Here is a 22,683-nt window from a genome sequence, read left to right as displayed (position 1 = left end):
CTGAACATTTGTTGAAGTTCAAATAAATGTTGTTGGTGTTGTTTTAAGCACAAGAAATAATATTTTATGAAGAGGATCTCGAATGTTGACAAAATAGATCATAAAATCATCAAGTTGTTAGATTCACTGTATGTTTCAATTTTAGGTCATGAAAGATGGAGACGTTTATACTTTCATATTTTTCCCACTTCTGCTTTCTATACCACCAAGTATTTATTATTTATATTATAATTATTATATTTTCAAGATTTTTAATGTTTACACTTAATTATGAAACTATAATTCCCAGAATATTTAACATGACTTGATTAGATAAATCAATTCAATGATAACCCTAATCTTTATGATTTCTACATTAATGAGTTTTTAAATTTGAGTCATTAGGATTTTATCTTCAAGTTGTTTAATCAGTAAGGGCTTCTGAGTGCCTTATGCCTCAAGTTCTTTCAATTTGGGAATTTCTACTCTTTTATTTGGATAGCAGTTTGGCTGGATATGATATTTTAGGGTCATATTTCTTTCCCTTGGGAGATCTCTCTGGACGAATGGAGGAATTTTTCCTTTACTTGTAGGATTCATAAATTAAATTGAATACACTTTAGTGTTGAGCATCTGAATTAAGTTTTCCTGGAACACAAAGTGTTTTTATTTATTTATTTATTCTAAACAAACAAACAAACAAAAAACGGGATACATGTGCAGAATGTGCAGTTTTGTTACATAGATATACAAGTGCCATGGTGGTTTGCTGCACTTATTGGCCCATCTTCTATATTCCCTCCCTTCACCCCCCATCCCCCAACAGGCCCTGGTGTGTGTTGCTCCCCTCTCTGTGTCCATACGTTCTCATTGTTCAACTCCCACTTACGAGTGAGAGTATGTGGTGTTTGGTTTTCTGTTCCTGTGTCAGTTCACTGAGGACATTGGCTTCCATCTTCATCCATGTCCCTTCAAAGGACATGATCTCATTCCTTTTTGTGGCAGCATAGTATTCCATAGTGTATATGTACCACATTTTCTGTATCCAGTCTATTACTGATGGGCATTTGGGTTGGTTCCATGGCTTTGCTATTGTAAATAGTGCTGCAATAAACATACAAGTGCATGTGTCTTTATAGTAGAATGATTTATATTCTTTTGGGTATATACCAAGAATGGGATATTGCTGGGTCAAATGGTATTTCTGGTTCTAGATCCTTGAAGAATTGCCATACTGTCTTCCGTAGTGGTGGAAATAATTTACATTCTGACCAACAGTGTAAAAGCATTCCTATTTCTCCACAGACTTGCCAGCATCTGTTGTTTCCTGACTTTTTAATAATTGCCATCCTGACTGGAATGAGATGGTATCTCTTTGTGGTTTTGGTTTGCATTTCTCCGATGATCAGTGATGTTGAGTTTTTTCATATTTCTTGGCCACATAAATGTCTTCTTTTGAGAAGTGTCTGTTCATATCCTTTGCTGACTTTTTAATGGGATTGTTTTTTTCTTGTAAATTTGTTTAAGTTCCTTGTAAGTTCTGGATATTAGACCTTTGTTGGATGGGTAGATTACAAAAATTTTCTCCCATTCTGTAGGTTGTCTCTTTGATCTGATGATAGTTTCTTTTGCTGTGCAGAAGTTCTTTAGTTTAATTAGATCCCATTTGTCAATTTTGGCATTTGTTGCAATTGCTTTTGGCGTTTTTGTCATGAAGTCTTTGCCCATGCCTATGTCCTGAATGGTATTGCCTAGGTTTTCTTCTAGGGTTTCTATGGTTTGCAGTTTTACACTTAAGTCTTTAATCCATCTGAGTTAATTTTTGTATAAGGTGTAAGGAAGGGGTTCAGTTTTGGTTTTCAGCCTATGGCTAAGCAGTTTTCCCAGCACCATTTAGTGAATAGGAGATCCTTTCCCCATTGCTTGTTTTTGTCAAGTTTGTTAATGGTTGTAGATGTGTGGTGTTATTTCTGAGGTCTTTGTTCTGCTCCATGTCTGTTTTTGCACCAGTATCATGCTGTTTTAGTTACTGTAGCCTTGTAGTATAGTTTGAAGTCAGGTAGTGTGATGTCTCCAGCTTTGTTCTTTTTGCTTAGGATTGTCTTAGCTATACAGGGTCTTCTTTGATTCCATATGAAATTTAAAATAGTTGTTGCTAATTCTGTAAAGAATGTCAATGGTAGTTTGATGGAAATAGCATTGAATCTATGAATTACGTTGGGCAGTATGACCATTTTCATGATATTGATTCTACCTATCCATGAAAATGGAATGTTTTTCCATTTATTTTTGTACTCTTTTATTTCCTTGAGCAGTGGTTGATAGTTCTCCTTAAAGAGGTCCTTCACATCCCTTGTTAGCTGTATTCCTAGGTATTTTATTCTCTTTGTAGCAATTGTGAATGGAAGTTCATTCATGATTTGGCTCTCTGCTTGTCTATTGTTGGTGTAAAGGAATGCTTGTGATTTTTGCACATTGATTTTGTATCCTGAGACTTTGCTGAAGATGCTTATCAGTTTAAGAAGTCTTGGGGCTGAGATGATGGGGTTTTCTAAATATAAAATTATGTCATCTGCAAACAGAGATAATTTGACTTCTTCTCTTCCTATTTAAATACTCTTTGTTTCTTTCTATTGCCTGATTGCCCTGGCCAAAATATCCAATACTATGTTGAACAGGAGTGGTGAGAGAGGGCATCCTTGTCTTGTACCAGTTTTCAAAGGGAATGCTTCCAGCTTTTGCCCATTCAATATGGTACTGGCTGTGGCATTGACATAAATAGCTCTTATTATTTTGAGATATTTCCATCAATACCTTGTTTATTGAGAGTTTTCAACATGAAGCGATGTTGAATTTTATCGAAGGCCTTTTGTGCATCTATTGAGATAATCATGTGGTTTTTGACTTTGATTCTGTTTATGTGATGGATTATGTTTATTGATTTGCATGGGTTGAACCTGCCTTGTTTCCCAGGGATGAAGCCGACTTGATTGTTGTGGATAAGTTTTTTGATGTGCTACTGGATTTGGTTTGCCAGTATTTTATTGTGTATTTTCGCATCGATGTTCATAAGGAATATTGGCCTGAAGTTTTCTTTTTTTGTTGTGTCTCTTCCCGGTTTTGGTATCAAGATGATGCTGGCTTCATAAAATGAGTTAGGGAGGAGTCCCTCTTTTTCAATTATTTGGAATAGTTTCAGAAGGAATGGTAACAGTTCCTCTTTGTATTTCTGGTAGAATTCAGCTGTGAATCCATCTGTTCCTGGGCTTCTTTTTGTTAGTAGGCTATTAATTATTGCCTCAACTTCAGAACTTGTTATTGGTCTATTCAGGGATTCGACTTCTTCCTGGTTTAGTCTTGGGAAGGTGTATGTGTCCAGGAACTTACCCATTTCTTCTAGATTTTCTAGTTTATTTGCATAGAGGTGTTTATATTCTCTGATGGTAGTTTGTATTTCTGTGGGGCCATTGGTGACATCTCCTTTGTCATTTTTTTATTGTGTCTATTTGATTCTTCTCTCTTTTCCTCTTTATTTTCTAGCTAGTGATCTATCTATTTTGTTTTGTTTTTTTTTTTCAAAAAACCACTTCCTGGATTCATTGATTTTTTTGAGAGTTTTTCCTGTTTCTATCTCCATCAATTCTTTTCTGATTTTAGTTATTTCTTGTCTTCTGTTAGCTTTTGGATTAGTTTTCTCTTGCCTCTCTATCTCTTTTAACTGTGATGTTAAGGTGTTGATTTGAGATCTTTCTAGCTTTCTGATGTGGGGATTTAGTGCTATAAATTTCCTTCTTGACACTGCTTTAGCTGTGTCCCAGAGATTCTGGTATGTTGTCTCTTTGTTCTCATTGGTTTCAAAGAACTTGATTTCTGTCTTAATTTCATTATTTACCCAGGAGTCATTCAGGACCAGGTTGTTCGATTTCCATTAATTGTATGGTTTTGAGTGAGTTTGTTAATCCTGAGTTCTAATTTGACTGCACTGTGGTCTGAGAGACTGTTTGTTTAATGACTTCAGTTCTTTTGCATTTGCCGAGAAGTGTTTTACTTCCAATTATGTGGTCGATTTTAGAACAAGTGCCATGTGGCACTGAGAAGAATGTATGTTTTGTTGATTTCAGGTAGACAGTTCGGTAGACGTCTACTAGGTCCACTTGATCCAGAGCTGATTTCAAGTCCTGAATATCCTTGTTAATTTTCTGTCTTGTTTTTCTGTCTAATACTGACAGTGGGGTGTTAAAGTCTCCCACTATTATTGTGTGGGAGTCTAAGTCTCTTTGTAGGTCTCTAAGAACTTGTTTTACGAATCTGGGTGCTCCTGTATTGAGTGCATATATATTTAGAATAGTTAGCTCTTCTTGTTGAATTTTTCCCCTTACCATTACGTAATGCCCTTCTTTGTCTTTTTTGATCTTTGTTGGTCTAAAGTCTATTTTGTCAGAGACTAGGATTGCAACCCCTGCTTTTTTTTTTCTTTCAATTTGCTTGGTAAATTTTCTTCCATCCCTTTATTTTGAGCCTATGTGTGTCTTTGCACGTGAGATGTGTCTCCTGAATATAGCACACTGATGGGTCTTGACTCTATCCATTTTGCCAATCTGTGTCTTTTAATTGGGGCCTTTAGCCCATTTACATTTAAGGTTAGTATTGTTATGTGTGAATTTGATAATTTGATCCTGTCATCATGCTGCTATTTGATGATTTCGCACACTAGTTGATGCAGTTTCTTCATAGTGTCATTGGTCTTTACAATTTGGTATGTTTTTGCAGTGGCTGGTACGAGTTTTTCCTTTCCATATTTAGTGCTTCTTTCAGGAGCTCTTCCAGGGCAGGCCTGGTAGTATCAAAATCCCTCAGCATTTGCTTGTCTGAAAAGGATTTTATTTCTCCTTCACTTATAAAGCTTAGTTTTGCTGGATATGAAATTCTGGGTTGAAAATTCTTTTCTTTAAGAATGTTGAATATTGGCCCCCAATCTCTTCTGGCTTGTAGAGTTTCTGCTGAGAGGTCCACTGTTAGTCTGATGGGCTTCCCTTTGTAGGTGACCTGGCCTTTCTCTCTGGCTGCCCTTAACAGTTTGTCCTCCATTTTGACCTTGGAGAATCTGATTATTATGTGTCTTGGGGTTGATCTTCTCGTGGAGTATCTTAATGGTGTTCTCTGTATTTCCTGATTTGCATGTTGGCCTGTCTTTTAGGTTGGGGAAGTTCTCCCGGATAATATCCCGAAGCATGTTTTCCAGCTTGTTTCCATTTTCCCCATCTCCTTCTGGTACTCCAATGAGTCATAAGTTAGGTCTTTTTATGAAGTCCTATATTTCTTGGAGGCTTTGTTCATTCCTTTTCATTCTTTTTTCTCTAGTCTTGTCTGCATGCCTTATTTCAGCAAGGTGGCCTTCAAACTCTGATATCTTTTCTTCTGCTTGGTTGATTCGGCTGTTGATATTTGTGTATGCTTCATGAAATTCTCGTGCTGTATTTTTCAGCTTCATCAAGTCATTAATATTCCTCTCTAAACTGATTATCCTTGTTAGCAGTTCCTCAACCTTTTATGAAGTTTCTTAGCTTCTTTGCATTGGGTTAGAACATGCTTCTTTAGCCCAGCATAGTTTTTATTACCCATCTTCTGAAGCCTGCTTCTGTCAATTCATCCATCTGATCCTCCATCTAGTTCTGCACCCTTGATGGAGCAATGTTGCAATCATTTGGAAGAGAAGAGGCACTCTGACCTTTTGGATTTTCAGCATATTTTTATTGATTCTTTCTCATCTTCATGAGTTTGTCCAGTTTTGGTATTCAAGGCTGCTGACCCTTGGATGGGGTTTTTGTGAGTGCTTTTTTTGTTGTCATTGATGCTGTTGTTGTTGCTTCCTGCTTGTTTTTCTTTCAAAAGTCAGGTCCCTCTTCTGTAGGGCTGCTACAGTTTGCTGGGTGTTCACTTCAGGCCCTATTCATCTGATTATTTCCCACACCTGGAGATGACACTCCAGGAGGCTAGAGAACAGCAAAGATGAGTGCCTACTCCTTCTTCTGGGACCTCTGACCTCAAGGAGCACCAACCTGATGCTAGTAGGATTACTCCTGTACAACCCCTATTGAAGGGTCTCACCCATTTGGCTGGCATAGGGAACAGGACTCATTTTACAAAGCACTTTGTCCCTTGGTGGAGGGTGTGTGCCTTGTTGGGAGAAAACCCACTCATCTGGGCTGCCTGGATTCCTCAGAACTACCAGGAGGAAAGGCGAAGCCTGCTGGTCCACAGAGGCTGCAGCCACCCCTCCCCTTAAGGGCTTAGGACTAGGGAGATCCAGCTTCTGTCCCTGAGCCTCTAGTTGGAGTCATTGGAGTTCCTCCAGGGAAGCCCCACCCAGTGAGGAAGGATGGGTCAGGGTCAAGCCTGAAGAGGCATTCTGGTGGAAGACTGCCACAACCAGTGTGTTGGGCTGTGGGGGACAAGTCTTGTGACCAAGCCATCCAGCCTCTCTGGCTCCAGCAGGGGAAAAGCACAGTCTGGAGCTATAGAGATGGATGCTGCCCTTCCCTCGCCCAGGGAGCTTAGTACGTTAGGCAGTTGCCTAGTGCTGGCTGCTGCTCCTCTCCCAAGGAGCTCAAACAGCTTAGACAGCAGGCAGCTGCGGTGCTGGTCGACCCTGCCCTCGGGAGTTTGGTAGGCTTAAGCAGATTCCAGTTGAGAGAGTGTTGGCTAAGTTTATGTTTACTCCATAGACTCTCAAAATGTTCTTAAAATAATATATTTTTCATTCTTACCAGTGAAGTGTAAGAACTCTTGTTACTCAATATTCTTGGCAGTATTTTGTATTTTCAGTATTTTGCATTTTATCCATTTTAATGTGTATCTAGTGATATTTTCTTGTGGCTTTGTTTTCCATTTTCCTTGTGACTAATGATACTGAGCCTCTTTCACATGTTTATTGGTTATTGTAAAGCAGGTTCGCTGTGCAGGTTGTCTGAGTCCAGTAAGAAAAATCATACTTATACACAACAAGTTACATTAAATGGGTTTATTGCTTACAGATAGGCAGCGAAAACAACAGAATCCTGGGATTTATTGTAAGCCAGTTTTCCAAGGCTCAGGAAATCTGCCTGGAATAGATGGAGCCTCTACTGTACATGTCCCAGTTGCATGGCAGCTGAAAGACCTTGACAAGCAGCCCATTCTTGGTTTTATATCCCAGGGCAATGTGAGATTCAAGGCTAAAGCATTGAAGGACTCTCTGTTTCCAGGGGAGTCTCTTAGTTGGCTTGGGGTGGGATAACAAAATAGCTTAGACTGGGTAATTTATAAACTACAGAAAATTATTGCTTATTGTTGTGAAGATGGGGAAGTCCAAAATCAAGGCACCAGCAGTTTCAGTGTCTTCTGAGGGCTTGCTCTCCACTTCCAAGATGGCACCTTCTTGCTGTGTTCTCACAGGTAGAAGGTACAATTGGAAGGTTCCCTCAAGTCTCTTTTGTAAGGGTACTAATTCCATTCATGAGCATGGAACCCTCTTGACCTAATCACCTCCTCAAGGTCCCACCTCTTAATACACTGCAGTGGAGATGAGATTTCAACATGAGTTTTGGAGGGACATGAACATTCAAACCCTATTGGGGGTACTGGAACACAACCTGGGCTATTCCAGTCAGTCCCTTCCTATCTCAAGATTTTCTGTTTCCAGCACATTATACAGTTATTCTTGAGAACTACAAGCAAAAATGAGAATGGATTGGATTGGTCCAGGGCCACCCAGAGAATTGTCCTAAGGTTTTATGTATATATATATATATACATACATACATACACACACACACACACACACATATGTGTGTGTATATATGTATATATATGTGTATATATGTGTGTATATATATATGTACATGTGTATAAATAAATATGTGTGTGTGTGTGTGTGTGTGTATGTATACAGTCAGCCCTCTGCTTTCCCAGATGCAGAACATGGATTCTACATCCATGGATTCAACCAACTTCAGATAAAAAATGTTTGAAAAAATTGCATCTATATTGAACATGCACAGAATATTTTTATTGTCATCATTCCTTAACAATACAGCATAATAACCATCTACATAGCACTTACATTGTATTAGGTATTATAAGTAATCTGGAGATAATTTAAAGTAGCTAGGAGCATGTGCATAAGTTATATGTAACTACTACACCATTTTATATAAGTGTCTTGAACATCACAGATTTTGCTATCCTCAGTCCCCCATGGATACCAAGGGGCAACTCTGTATTTCTTTTTAATTATTTGTTAGAATTTTTGTTCATTGTTAATTGAATTACTTGTTTTCTTATTACTGAGTTGTAAGAATTCTTTATACTTTGGATGTAAGTTCTCTGTTGGATGCCTGTTTACAGACAATTTCTCCCAGTCTGTGGCTTGACTTTCATTTTATAAAGGCTGTATTTATTGAACTTTGTTTCATCATTTTTTTGGTTTGTTTTGTGCTTTTCATATCCTGCTTAAAAAATCTTTGCCTACTCAAGGGAAGACTTTCTCTTGTTTTTCCCCCTGAAAAGTTCACAGTTTTAGCTTTTACATTTAGGTGGATCCATTTTGAACACATTTTTGTGTGTAGTGTAAGGTAAATCCAACGTTCTTTGTTTTTCGTATAGATATCAAGTTGTGCAAGAACCATTTGATGAAAGAAAACTACCTTTTTACTATTGAATTACTTTGGAATATTTGCTGGAAAATAATTTGTCCATATATTGGTTCTTTCTGGATTTTCTATTCTGTTTCATTGCTCTATATGTTTAGCCTTACTCTAAAACCACATTTAATTATTATAGTTTTATAGGAAGTCTTAAATGTAGGTCTCCAAAACTTTGTCATTTTTTCCCAAAATTATTTTGATAGTCTAGGTTTATTCTATTTTCATACATATATTTAAATCAACTTGTCAATTTCATTTTTAAAAAGGACCTGCTGGGATTTGATTGGGATTATACTGAATTTCTAGACAATTTGAGAGAATTGATACCTTAACAATATTGAGTCTTCTAATCTATGAACATGGTATGCCTCTTCACTTATTTACTGTTCTTTCATTTCTCTAAGCACTTTTTTGTGGTTTTCAATATAGAAGTTTTGCGCATGTTTTGTTAATAATATGTTTTTTTTAAGTTTTAGTTATCCTTGTCTGCTAATTCTTTAATGTCTGTCATTTCAAGATCTTGGAGTATTGACTGATTTTTTCTTCTAGTTTAGATTCACATTTACATACTTGTTGATGTGTTTAATAATTTTTTGACTAGACATAGACAACAGGACATTATGCACATTCTGTTAATTAGTACTAGGTTGTTTTTATTTCTTTAAAGAACCTTGTTAGCGTGAGTCTAGAATAGATGTTTACTCCGTGTAGTCAACAGAGACATTCCACTCTGGCTAGTTTGAGCTCAAATGTCTGCTAGCTCTATACAGGCTCTGGGAATTGTTTAGGTCACAATCTTCTAGTTGTTCATTGCCCAGTCTTGTGGATTTTACCCTAAATATAGTTGGCTTATTGCTTAGTTACTGACTCAGAGGATCCTTATACAAATTTTTCCTCTGCAGTAGTCTACCTTGAATATGTAAGCTTCTTCAGACTCCCTTAACTCTGGTTTTCATCTCCTTAACTTATTGAGATCGTCATTTTCTGTTTCGAAATTCCCTTTCCTGCATTCTGGCCCAGAGAATGCTTCTAGGCAGAAAGCTGGGATGAACATAATATTCAAACACCTTATTTGTTTCCTTCCTTTTGAGGATCATAGTTCTGTGCTATTTTCCAATGTCCAAACCAGCTGTTTCATATGGTTTGTCGAATTTTGAGTTTTTTACAGGAAGTTAGTGTCAGTTACTCCAACGTGGCCAAAAGTGGAAGTCTGTTAATGAATCTTTGTTCCTTTTGCTAGTTTTTGATCACATGTTTACTTGCTTGATGGATGGAGAGTCTGTAATATAGTTCATTTAGCTATAAGTACATGGACTTTGTTTCTTGGTTAAATCTTCCATCTCTCTTCCTTCCTTCTCCTTCTCTACCCCGAGAAAGACACTAGCAATAAAACTTTTAAAACAGGAGTCCAGAGAGGCTCAGATAAGAAATGTAACCACAGATTATTTTTCTCCATCTGCTTTTCAATTTATATAGAACAGAGGGACCAAGTATAAAAATCATTAAACTTTTAAAATTTCCATTGATCAGTTTGAATTTATAAGAATAAATAGCTTTATGTTCCACTTAAAAATTTAAAAAATTACTCTACCATGGTGTATTGCAGTCAACTTTGCTATCTTCTTAGAAAAACATGTCTCAGAGTTTAGATGGAATTTACAAAGGAAAATTACCCATCAATATTAAAGCATAATAATAACACTGTTTTTTATTGACTACAGTAATATATATATATGTATATATATAATACCATTCGTTTACATGTATGTATGGAGAGACATTTACACACTGACAAGATATGCAGAAATGTAACTTTTTATTTCTGTAACATTCCCAATTATTTCCAACTAATCCCTAATCCCAGTAAAAGCAGAAATACTTGCTACTTTAAGATTACCTGGTTTAAAGCTTAGTCTTTTTGAAAAAAAGTATTCAGGATAAGTATTCACTTTTTCTGTCTGCTCTTTTCTCTAGGAGATAATTTGGAAGTGTGTAGGATAGGCTAGAAAGGTTAGAGATGACAAGTAGGATGTTTATTAGTATAAAGTTATTATAGAACAGGGGCCTAAACCAAGTTAGTGGGAGTGGAAAGGAGATGATAAATATGAGACAAAGATGCCATCTCAGAAAGGTTGGTGACCACATCCCCAGGTCACCCAGCCTCAGTCATTCTGTCTCCAACATACGAGCCATTGGGCTTGGCCTTTCTACATATCTGTTCTAAAAACTGACAAATGGGGTTACACCTCTTCTGTCACTTTATGTTGGACAATCTCAATAATAGGCAATTTAGTAAATTATCATAGCAGCAAAGCTTTTTAAGATTTCATCTGTGTATAATGGTCACACTATTCACTCTTAACAGCGGGGCACCAGAGGCTTTAGGCCACCTAAGCACCATAGTAAAGCTGTCGTGCCACCTTGTGGTGTTTCAGATGGTTACAGACTGATGATTTTCCCCTAGCATTTATCTGGTTATAAAATTGATTTTCTCTTTTTCAAATTAGGCATTTTATCTTTTTGAAAAGTAAATTTTATTTTTAATGATTGACTTAAAATGATCAATAGCTGTAGCTTTTAGTGCTTTTAAAAGGACATTGTATGCAAATATAATAACTTCTTTCAAGTCAAGTTTTTGCTTGATACTAATTCTGGATTGTGTCTCTACAAAATTGTCACAATATGTTTAATTTTCAAATGCTATAGATTTTAGGCCATTGCTAGGTATGTTTATGTAATGCGATGCTGATTGCTCTTACTTTATGGGGCTTCACTTTAAGGTCTTTGTATAAAATAATGCATTTAAAACTCAACAAAGATATATATTGATTCTAATTAAAGGAAATTATGAAAAATGTAAAGATCTATATATATTACCTATTTTCCTCATTGTCTCACTTATTAGATATGGAAGAAATATTTCAAATTTAGACATAAAAAATTATCTTTATAACTCCAAGAAATTAATAAGGAACTTTTAATTTACTTAAAAAGATGATATTCAATGTGCCTGAGTGGGTTATGTATGTTAGAGAGAGAGAGAGAGAGAGAGAGGGAGAGAGAAATGACATAAATAAATTTTAAAAATATGAAGATTAATGTATATTCTTCAGCTGAGATTATTTGATAATTATAGAAATTACTGTAACATCTTGGGATGTTATGAGTGCCAGATACTTTCTAGTCACCATGATAATTTCCTGCAAGGTCCATGGATTAATGTAAAATTTTGTGACACGCCAGCACTTACACTTTTCCCTTTTTCAGGAATCAATAATATAAAACTTATATTTAATGAAAGACAACACCTGAAAACTATCTTTTCAAGCAAGTTATGTCATTCACTTTTTCACTTCACTTTTTCTGTCACTTTTTCTGTCTGCTCATGTCATTCTTGTGATTTCTTTTTCCTTTCTTGAATATTTGGCATGTGATTTTTGGAGTGGCAGGTGAAGGCAGAGTGTATTCTATATAGGGTATTTTTTTTCTCAGTACATTTTTAAAATTTCAACTTTTATTTTAGGTTCAAGGGATGCATGTTTAGGTTTGTTACAATGGTATATTGTGTGAAACTGAGGTTTAGGGTATGAATGATTCCATCACCCAGGTAGTGAGCCAGGCACCCAACAGGTAGTTTTTTCATTCTTGTCTCCCTCTCTCCCTCTCTCTCTAGTAGTTCCCAGTGTCTGTTTTTCCCATCTTTATGTCTATGTGTATTCAATGATTAGATCCCACTTATATGTGAGAACACACGGTTTTTGGTTTTCTGTTCCTGTGTAATTCACTTAGGATGTTGGCCTCCAGATGCACCCATGCTGCTGCAAAGGACATGATTTCTTTCTTTTTTTGTGTGGCTACATAGTATTCCATGGTGTATATGTACCACATTTTCTTTATCTAGTCCACCTTTGATGGACACCTTGGTTGATTCCATGTCTTTGCTATTGTGAATAGTGCTATGATGAACATACAAATGCATGTGGTCTTTTTGGTAGAACTATTTATTTTCCTTTGGGTATATAGCTAGTAATAGGATTACTGGGTTGAATGGTAGTTCTGTTCTAAGTTCTTTGAGAAATCTACAAACTGCTTCCACAGTTGGCTGAACTAATTTACATCCCCACCAACAATGTATAAGCATTGTCTTTTCTCTGCAACCTTGCCAATATCAGTTGTTGGGTTTTTTTGCATTTTAATAATAGCCCTTCTGACTGGTGAGATGGTATCTCACTCTGGTTTTTATTTGCATTTTTCTGATGATTATTAGTGATGTGGAGCATTTTTTCATGTTTTTTGGCCTCATGTATGTCTTCTTTTGAGAAATGAGTAAAATTTTTGAAGCATTGATCAAATCACATTTTTTGTTGTATTTGTCTTCTCACTTAGCTAAGCCAAAACAGATCAGCCAGCAGGGGTCAGGCTTTTATAGTGTATGGGTTTGAACTTTCCATCTCTCACAGTATCTTTTAGGAACCTGCAGGTTTCTTGATTACACCATTAGCATTGTACTTTTCAGAAATGAATGCTTACCAGTTAATTTTTTAACTAGAACCAAACCAAATTAATTTAGAATTGTGAGACTCTGTAGAAGCTTTCTGAGACAAAATTATTTGTTTAAATTTTGACCGGGCATGGTGGCTCACACCTATAATCCCAGCACTTTGAGTGGTGGAGGTGGGAGGGTTGCTTGCGCCTGGGAGTTCCAGACCAACCTGGGCAACGTAGCAAGACCCAATCTCTATTAAAAAATATAAAATTAAAAATAAAATTAATGCCAATCTGCTACTAAAAAATAAATATCATTCTTTAAAAATCTTTTATTTGGTATTTCTTCTAGTAATCACTGATGAGCTCATCAACGTTTTGCATTAGGTTATCTATGTGTATGAAAATGAATAAGTGTGAGATCTATTTTAGAATGCTGAAAAGTAAAGGAAACATGTAATGCATTTGTTCTGAATATGACTAACTGTGTCTTTTAAATTCAGGACCTGGCCTTTCATTATCAAAAGTCCCAAGCAATATAAAAACCTTTCTTTCATGGATGCTATGAATAAGTTTAAATGGACTAAAAAGGAAGGTCTCTCCTTCAACAAGCTGGTCCTCAGCCTTCCAGTGAATGTGAGATGTTCCAAGACAGACAATGCTGAGTGGTCGGTAAGCTCTTTTTAACCTCTGACAACCCAGATGACACATTTTATCTGAATCTATTACAGGAAAACCTAAGGAGAAGACAAATATCCATAAATCCAGGGGTCCAGTTGCCTTCTAATGTCTGATAATTTTTGTTCAATGATTACTTGGATTGACTGAAAACTCCTCATTCTACCCCCTTTCAAGAGAAAAATTAGTTCTAAAACTAAGGTTGGGATAGAGCAGGAACAGGCCGGAATGAGTGCTGCAAAAAGCAATAGAGCCTGCTTTGTATTCTTTCCCAAAGGAGTGCCTGGCCCTCTTTTCTGTTTCCTCCTTAACCCTAGGTTTCTGACTCCCCCAGTGTGTGACTCCTTTAGTAACCACTCCTGCCCCCTTTATCCCCTGCAGAAGTGTGGGCAGCTGAGCAACTTGGTCACTGTGCTGCCTTAAATCAGATGTTCATTTGCATTGTTTGTGCTTCCATTTTCAGATTCAAGGAATGACAGCATTACCTCCAGATATAGAAAGACCCTATAAAGCAGAACCTTTGGTGTGTGGCACGTCTTCTTCCTCTTCCCTGCACAGAGATTTCTCCATCAACTTGCTTGTGTGCCTTCTGCTACTCAGCTGCACGCTGAGCACCAAGAGCTTGTGATCAAAATTCTGTTGGACTTGACAATGTTTTCTATGATCTGAACCTGTCATTTGAAGTACAGGTTAAAGACTGTGTCCACTTTGGGCATGAAGAGTGTGGAGACTTTTCTTCCCCATTTTCCCTCCCTCCTTTTTCCTTTCCATGTTACATGAGAGACATCAATCAGGTTCTCTTCTCTTTCTTAGAAATATCTGATGTTATATATACATGGTCAATAAAATAAAACTGGCCTGACTTAAGATAACCATTTTAAAAAATTGGGCTGTCATGCAGGAATAAAAGAATTCTTTCTTTCCTACTACATTCTGTTTTATTTAAATACTCGTTGCTATTTCACTTTTTGACTTGACTTTTATATTTCTTTAAAAAATTCCTTCCTTTTAAAAAACATAAAAGGGACTACTGTTCATTCCAGTTTTCTTCTTCTTTGTTGTTCTTCTAGTGTGACTTTTCAAGTGTAACAGCCATTCTTCCTGACTTTAATATTGTCCAGTTCTGGTCTTTTCTGTGAATTACCACTGGGCCCCTTACCTCAATGCTTTTTGTTGATGCCCACTCTGGTTCCCTTGTTTATCTGAGTCTGTTGGTACCCCAAATGACCCCACACCCATCTTAAAGTACTTTTTTTCACCTTCCCTGTTTAGTACTGGCCAGATGAGTTTTTTCTAGAGCTCTGTCACTATCTGAAAAGAAGGAGGCTATGGGAAACATAGAAATGGTATGTATTAATAACTGATCATAGGCTGAGGAGAAAAAATGTAGCTGGCGGCAAACCCAGTGCTGTGAGGTGACTTATATGAGGTTCCAGATCAAAGACAGACCGTGTGAGCCAGTCCAGGAGGGTGTAAGTTCTGAATGGTTCCTTGCTGACTTTGGGTGACACATGTACCACATACTGGCTCAGTTTAAGTCATGGTTCTATTGTAGATTTATTTTTATATTAGTTAATAAATGACTTTAAATTGTCACCAGTTGAAAATCTTGTCACTCTTTTGGTTTTCTTTATATAGCTCAGCCAAATCTTGTTTTATGTCCTGTCCTCATCTCTTAAGCTAAATCTGTTTGGATCATATTAATAAACTAAATGAAATTACACTTTTGTGTGGTATTTTATACATTGTTTAAGAAAAGTAAGTGATTCAGTACTAGTATTGACAGTAAAAGTCAATTCAGAATGTTGCATTTTCCATTCCGTTTTGAAGCCCTTTTTGCCCCACAATGTCTTCAACACAAACCGTATTGCCTTTTGAATAAATATGTTTCGGAGTATTTCCTTCTTGATTCTTAGAACTTGTACATTTGATGAAATGTTTTTAATATTTTTGAGGCATATTTTTGAGTTTACTTTATTTCTTTTTATTTTATAAGTGCTATTTCACATTCTATGATTTTCCATTCAAATATTTATATGAGAAATATAATTCCAAATGCTCCCTATTTGAAATTTTACGTTGATTTTTACTTCAGAATTTCTGAATTTGAGGTATCAAAGTCAAATGATTTCCTCCTGAGATTCTGTAATATTATATTTGTTCTTACCAAGAACAAATATTCTGTAATATTATATTTTTAAGTCAATTATTAAAAATAAAACTTACTTTTCAAAAAGATAAAATGCCTAATTTGAAAAAGAGAAAATCAATTTTATAACCAGATAAATGCTAGGGGAAAATCATCAGTCTGTAACCATCTGAAACACCACAAGGTGGCACGACAGCTTTACTATGGTGCTTAGGTTGCCTAAAGCCTCTGGTGCGCCGCTGTTAAGAGTGAATAGTGTGACCATTATACACAGATGAAATCTTAAAAAGGTTTTCTGTTTTTGGTAAAGACAGGGTCTCACCATGTTGCCCAGGCTTGTCTCAAACTCCTGAGCTCAAGCAATCTATCCTCTTTGGCCTCCCAAAGTGCTGGGATTATAGGCTTGAGCCACTGTGCCCGGCCCTCTGTTTTTTATTAATCTAGAGTGGTACAACTTACAGAAAAAATGAAAAACAATTTACCATTTTCTCAGGGAATATGCTAAAATGAATTATTTGACATCAATAAGGTATTTCAGAAATGTTGACAAGGCGGCATATCTTTGGAACATTTCAGACCTATAGATAGAGACTACCTTTATTTCCTAAGTAATTTTATTCCTTAAGAGAATGCTAAATTTCAAAATCCTGCCTTATTTCCCAACAATGAAAGCAGAAAAATTAAAAAACAAAATTCATCAGATGAGTTATACGTGACTCTCTTTGACCAGTCACAGCTTTTGCCCTTTCTAAAGGTTTTCCATCACAAAGAGCAAAATATTTCCAGTGACTTTTTTGGTCATCATGATGTTGCTAAATTGCTTTACCATAAGGAAAACCTTACGTTAAAAAGGCAACTTTTAATGAAAGTTGTTTTATAGAGTTCCCTTCATTGTCCTTTGATTAACAATAGCATGAGGACTCTGTGGCCTCAATCTAAGGTTTATTTAATAAAGACATCTCTTTTCCAACTTCTTTAATATTTGTTGTGGAATTGATATAATGTGAAAAAAGGAATTTGGGGGGAATAATATACAAATGTAGAATGAAAGCCTGAATTACCCAAGTTTCCCTCTTATTTTTACTAATCCATTAAATATTACTAATCAAAATAATGCCATACATTTTTATAATGTTTTGGAATTTGCAAAGTGTTTTCACAATATTCTCATTAATGCTTAAAACTGCTTTTACAAGTGAATAGTTATATTCAGAAAAGGTAAGTAGACAGCATGTTGTACTGTGGTAATTATGGGAGACCTAATTTCCAATTGCTTTACTTTAAACTATGTGGACATAAACTATATCCAAAATGACTTAGTAAATTTCTCTTTTCCCATCAGTAAAGCAGTGATAATAATTTCTAATCTTAAGAAGTTGCTTGTGGATTAAATATGGTAATAAAGATACAGCATCTGACACATTGAGCTCACTCAATATCAGTTTTCTTCTTTCCTTTGCAAGACCCCATGTTTAGGGTGCACAATTCCTGGCAACAGAGGCAGGTTTCCTATTTTATTTTCTATACCATTTTCCAGATATAATCAATTGAAATTTTGTTTTAACTGAATCAGTTTTTCAAAGTGAATGACAGTTAATCAAATGAATATTAGGTCTGAGTGAATTTGGCAATCACTCTCAAAAAGAAAAAAAATCAATGACTGGCTACTTGTCATTTCTCATGTTTGTGAAAAGGAAAGACATTATTCTTTGCTTTTTTTTCCTCCTGGAAATAATCTGCTGTCATGAAACTAATAAAGTTAAAATGAACCAATCTACCTTTCTCGTTTTTTTTATGATTTGCAAAAATGGAGTTCTAGTTTTTTATGAGGAAAGCTTTACAATTTTGGCCTATTTTTCCTTGCTTCATGAGACTTTTCTTCCACATTTTGTTCATGTATCTTCACCTCACTTTGACTATTTCATAAGTTGTCTTCTCTTCTTAGAATATATTTAAAAGACAGACTTTTTGAAATAATTCTATCAAATAAAACTATATTACTATTAACTGAAAATAAGGAATAATATGGGAAATAAAGGGAAGAGGGGGATTTTGTGTATTAAACAAGGGATGTGTTTCTCCCCTACAGCCATTAGATGGCTTACTGCATATCTATCTGGTATAAATCCTGCCAATGTTGGCTTGGAGGTATTAGACTTCTCAAAGAACCTGCCCCGGCCCTTCCCAGCCTACATACTTATTTCCCTATTGCCTTCATTTTCTTGCTAATTCTAAATTCAAATTACCTTAAGCTTCTTAAAGATTTTTAAATCTCCCATTTTTAAGGTTAACACAGATTTCCTAATGTCTGCTCTTTGCTTAAGTGACATGTGGTTGTACAGATGGGTTCTGCAGGAAGTCCACATGCAGCCTTTAAATAATTTTAAAATAATTCTTATTGAGGGTTGAGCTCTAAGATCAACCTTAAGTCTCCTAACCTTTTACTGTAATGATTCTGAGTCTCTTTTGAAATTTTCCAAATTGTTAGTTTGTAGTAGCTTGCATTTTATACTTCACCTTCTGTTTTGAGATTACTGTATTTAAATCTTTAACTTCTTGTTCTTTTATCTTCAATTTTTTGTTTTTAAATTTAATTTCCAGCCTTAATTCTAATCTAATCAGTTTAAGCATTGTTTGCTAATCTTTTAATTGTTTAGCCCATTAGTTATTTTAAGAAGATATACTTCTTTATTTTAATAACAGCTTGAGGAAGTGCCTAAGCCAATTGTGAGCAGTGGTGAGAATGCACTTTGTAGACAGAAAAAGTGAAGGATTTTTTTTCCCTTAGAACTCTCTGCATTTACATCACTGGCTCCCTGTAAAGAATTTCCCAGGCCAAATGAAGATTCTGCAATGAACTTGCCTAGTCATTTGCTAATCTTGCTAGAGTTAGAAGCACCGTCATTCAGATGGGATACTGGAATTGCAAGAATGGAATTGCTTTCCATAGACCATTTAGTCCTCGTATGAAGAACCATGTTCTTTAATACTCCATTATCTCCAAATGACAAAACCATAGGGTTTGGAGTAAACTATGACAATTTCCATTCCCTAGTCAGGAGCTGTCTTTGTGCAGTGCACTTGGAGAAATGAGCCATGCGGTGTACTAAGCCTTCTCTGCAAGTTGCCAGCTTTCTTCTCTTATTTGGTGGTTGCTAATTAGATAGAGAACTTTTCCCTTTCCTTCTTTTAAAATCTTCCTTTTTTTGTGTGCTTAACAGAGATTTCCTATAGTCTGTTCTTTGCTTAATTGACATGTGGTTGTACATATGGGTTCTGCAGGAAGTCCATATGCAGCTTTTAAATAATTTTAATTTGTCATCAATCATTCACCCTTGAACCAGTCTGCCGCATACTTGAAATACATGAGTGAACAAGAAAGCTAATGATGAAATCTAGTGAAGAAAACAGAGACTGTAGTTACAAATTTTTTTAAAGTCTCTTATTTCTGAGTCCTCTTTACTTAGCTGACATAGCATCAGTTCTGATGGCCATAGGGCATAATTTCTTTTCACATATGGTATACATATTTACTTTTCATAATCTTTGGCATATATGTTGTGTTCAATTAAGTATTGTATTTGCCCTCAATGTTAGTGGTATTTTTAGAACTATCATATTTTCTATATTATAGAAAATATAGAAAAGATATAAATTTTTCTATATTTAGAAATTAGTTATTTTAAGAAGAGATACTCTTTAATAACAACTTGAGAAGTGCTTAAGCTGATTGTGAGCAGTGGAGAGAATGCGCTTTGTAGAAAAAAAAGGGAAGAATTAAAAAAATTTTGTTTAAGTGGAAGAATTCTTCTAAATATAGAAGAATTTATTAACATCCAATAGTTTAAAAGAACTTTCTTTAAGTAAGATATGTTTGCATCTCCAATAAGAATATTATTTTTTGTTATTTGGATTGATTCAACTCTACCTAATTTATAAATTATTCTTCTGAGCACTCTGCCTGCAGGAGTGAAAGGGAAAGGTGGGATCAGTGAGCATAGGGTCTTTAAAGAAGGAGAATCTTGTTTCTGTACTGTAGCTAATTTTGCATATCTACAGAAAAACACTTGGAATTGTTATACAATGCTTAGTCTCCAGGTAATAGTACCTTTGGTACTTACTCTTATGTGAAGAACTGACATTAAATCTTTGTCTTACTTCAATACAATGAACAAAGGATTGATTTAAAGTTGATCCAAGTACAATGAAGAAGCTAGAATAGAATGTTAATTAAAAAATCATCTTAAAATCGTTATTTAAAAATGTATGTGTATTAGAGTATCTAATGTGATTTAATTGAAAAGCTTTCACATTTCTCTTTGTAACCCCTGTAAAGTTTTCAGCACAGTCAATTGCATATAGTGATTTTATTATAAATATTAGTTGAATTGCTATGAAATCGTGTAGTTTTAGATAATCTCCAAGGATGTTTTTTAAAATTTCTTTTAAACAGTAGATTGCCAAGAGCCCAATAGGCTAAGTGGGGCTTAGCATAAATATGCTTTTTATAGCTCTTAAAAATATGAATTTAGAGTGTTTTGTATCAATGTGATATAGAGCATGTAATGTCAGATTAAATAAATCAAGCTTTTCCATATAAACCCCTTTCATGGGCCATCTTATTGCTGGTCAAAAAACACAGTAAACAGAACTATAAGACTAGCTTGAGGCTAGGTCTTACAGGCAGGGCTTACTTTGTTAAAATTGATAACCATTCATGTGATTTAGCTTCATGAACTCAGAAGCCTACAGGATAGATGATAAACCAGTGCTCATTTCAGGCTGCTACCTGAAATTCCAAAAATAGATCATCATTATTTGGTAATGGGAAAGGTAACACATTACATCTTAGTGTTATTTCTTCCTGAGAGAGAAGAAATACAATGGGAATGTGGTGAAGACAGGAAGGCTGGAGGCAATGAACTGGTTGGCATACTCCGGGGAAAGAATGAACAAGACTACCTGCAAAGGCGATGGGTGCTAAAAGGAGTTTAAGACAACTTCCTCTCCCTTTTGCTGTGCTAGCACTATATATGTGCATAAACTGCACATCCAAGATTTTCAAGATAATTTGCATTCAATGATTCTCTCCTGGTATCCATAAAAGCAGGAAAATATTTATTCCAGTGTAAAATGAGAGTCCATGGATTAACAAGTGGAAAAACAGAATTCAAATTTTAAAATGCCCCTCTCCCCTACCCCCATACACAAGAGAAACATTTTCTTTCAGTCTTCTGCAACTAGAGATGGACTTGATTAAGCAACAAGATTATGGGATAAGAGATAAGAGATGTTCCTTTTCCCTTTTGGTGGTAGGTGTGACTTTACCAAAGAATAGAAGAGGTGACATATCATTGAGATACTTATTTGGTCTTAAAGAACATAAGTCCCATTGTGTGGGCAGATGCCCAGGCAGCTACAGAAACACATCATTCCTGTAGGGCCCAGCAGTCTGGTCTCACAGACAGAGCAGCAGCCTAGAGTGTGAGCAAACACTGTGGACCCACACCCACAGATTCCTCACCCGTCTTTCTTTCTTCCTTGTTTCCTCCCCACACTCCATTTCTACTGCTCCATTTCTCCGTTCATTTCCTTGTCTTTTTTTGTACTCTTTCAGCTAGACAGTACATATTTATTGAATGTCAGTGTTTGCCAGGCCATAAATAAGACACATTTTCTGACCTTCTAGAACTGACAGCCTCACTGGAGAGAAACACAATGAACAATAATAACACAACTACTACTATACATATATCAGAATGACTAAAATAAATAAAAACTGGAAAATGCTGATGAGGATGTGAAGTAATAATTGGTAGATTTCTCGCCATTGCAGGTGGGAATATAAAATAGTACAGCCACTTTGAAATAAGGTTTGCAGTACCTTATAAAGTTAAGCATATATTTACTGTACAACACAGCCATCATACTCCTGAGTATTTACACTAGAGAAGTGAAACCTTATGTTCACATATAAACCTTTATGAATCCTCATAGCAGCTTTTAAAATAATAGCTGAAAGCTGGTAACCAACCAGATGTTCTTCAATGGATGAACGGATAAACAAACTGGAGTACATGCAACCAATGAAATATTACTCAGCAATAAAAATGAATGAACCATTGACACACATGACAATTTGGATAGTTCTCAATGGCATTACACTGAATGAAAAAGACAATCTCAATAGGTTGCATAAGGTATGATTCCATTTATATAATATTATCACAGTGACAAAATATAGCCATGGAGAACATATGAGTAGTTGCCAGGGACTAGGTTGGGCTAGGGTTTGCTTATAAAGAAATAAAATGAGGAAGTATCTTTGTGGTAGTGTCTTTTGCCCTGTTGAGCCACAGCTGGCATCTCCCCAAAAGCAATGCCAGGTGATTTCCCACAAGGGAGTGCCCCAAACTGTCCAGAGAGGGGGCTGGTTGGGGTTCCAAAGAGAGAAGCACTAAACGCTGAGTGATCAGTGCAAGGCATTTATTAAGGGAACATGCTTACATATGGCGAGAGAAAGGGAGTGTTCTGCCTAGGTACGTCTGCAGCAAGAAGGTCAGGGTAGGGAGTTCATATGAGAGTTAAAGGAATTTGGCTCAGAGCCAGGGCCAGTTTCTTTGGGCAACAACCTAGATACATTTCAGTGCCTGAAGTCGGTACCTGAAAATGTTCAAGGCTCTGATTTAGGTTCAAACTTGCTGGGAA

The 22,683-nt window shown here is 36.0% G+C and overlaps 1 protein-coding gene across 1 annotated transcript in view; it reads left to right on the top strand.

Annotated features, from left to right (window-relative positions):
• MOXD1 (monooxygenase DBH like 1) overlaps window positions 1-15,549 on the top strand; it is a 104,303-nt gene extending 88,754 nt beyond the window's left edge. The window contains exons 11-12 of the mRNA XM_003827661.6: window positions 13,652-13,820; window positions 14,290-15,549. Coding sequence (XP_003827709.3) covers window positions 13,652-13,820; window positions 14,290-14,454 — 334 coding nt within the window. The 3' untranslated portion in view covers window positions 14,455-15,549. The remainder of the gene's footprint in view (window positions 1-13,651; window positions 13,821-14,289) is intronic.
• The last annotated feature ends 7,134 nt before the right edge of the window (window positions 15,550-22,683 follow it).

Source organism: Pan paniscus, chromosome 5 (genome assembly GCF_029289425.2).
Source record: "Pan paniscus chromosome 5, NHGRI_mPanPan1-v2.0_pri, whole genome shotgun sequence".
In the NCBI taxonomy this organism is placed as follows: domain Eukaryota; kingdom Metazoa; phylum Chordata; class Mammalia; order Primates; family Hominidae; genus Pan; species Pan paniscus.
Note: the sequence above shows the minus strand (reverse complement) of the source record. Positions and strands in the feature narration are given on the sequence as shown.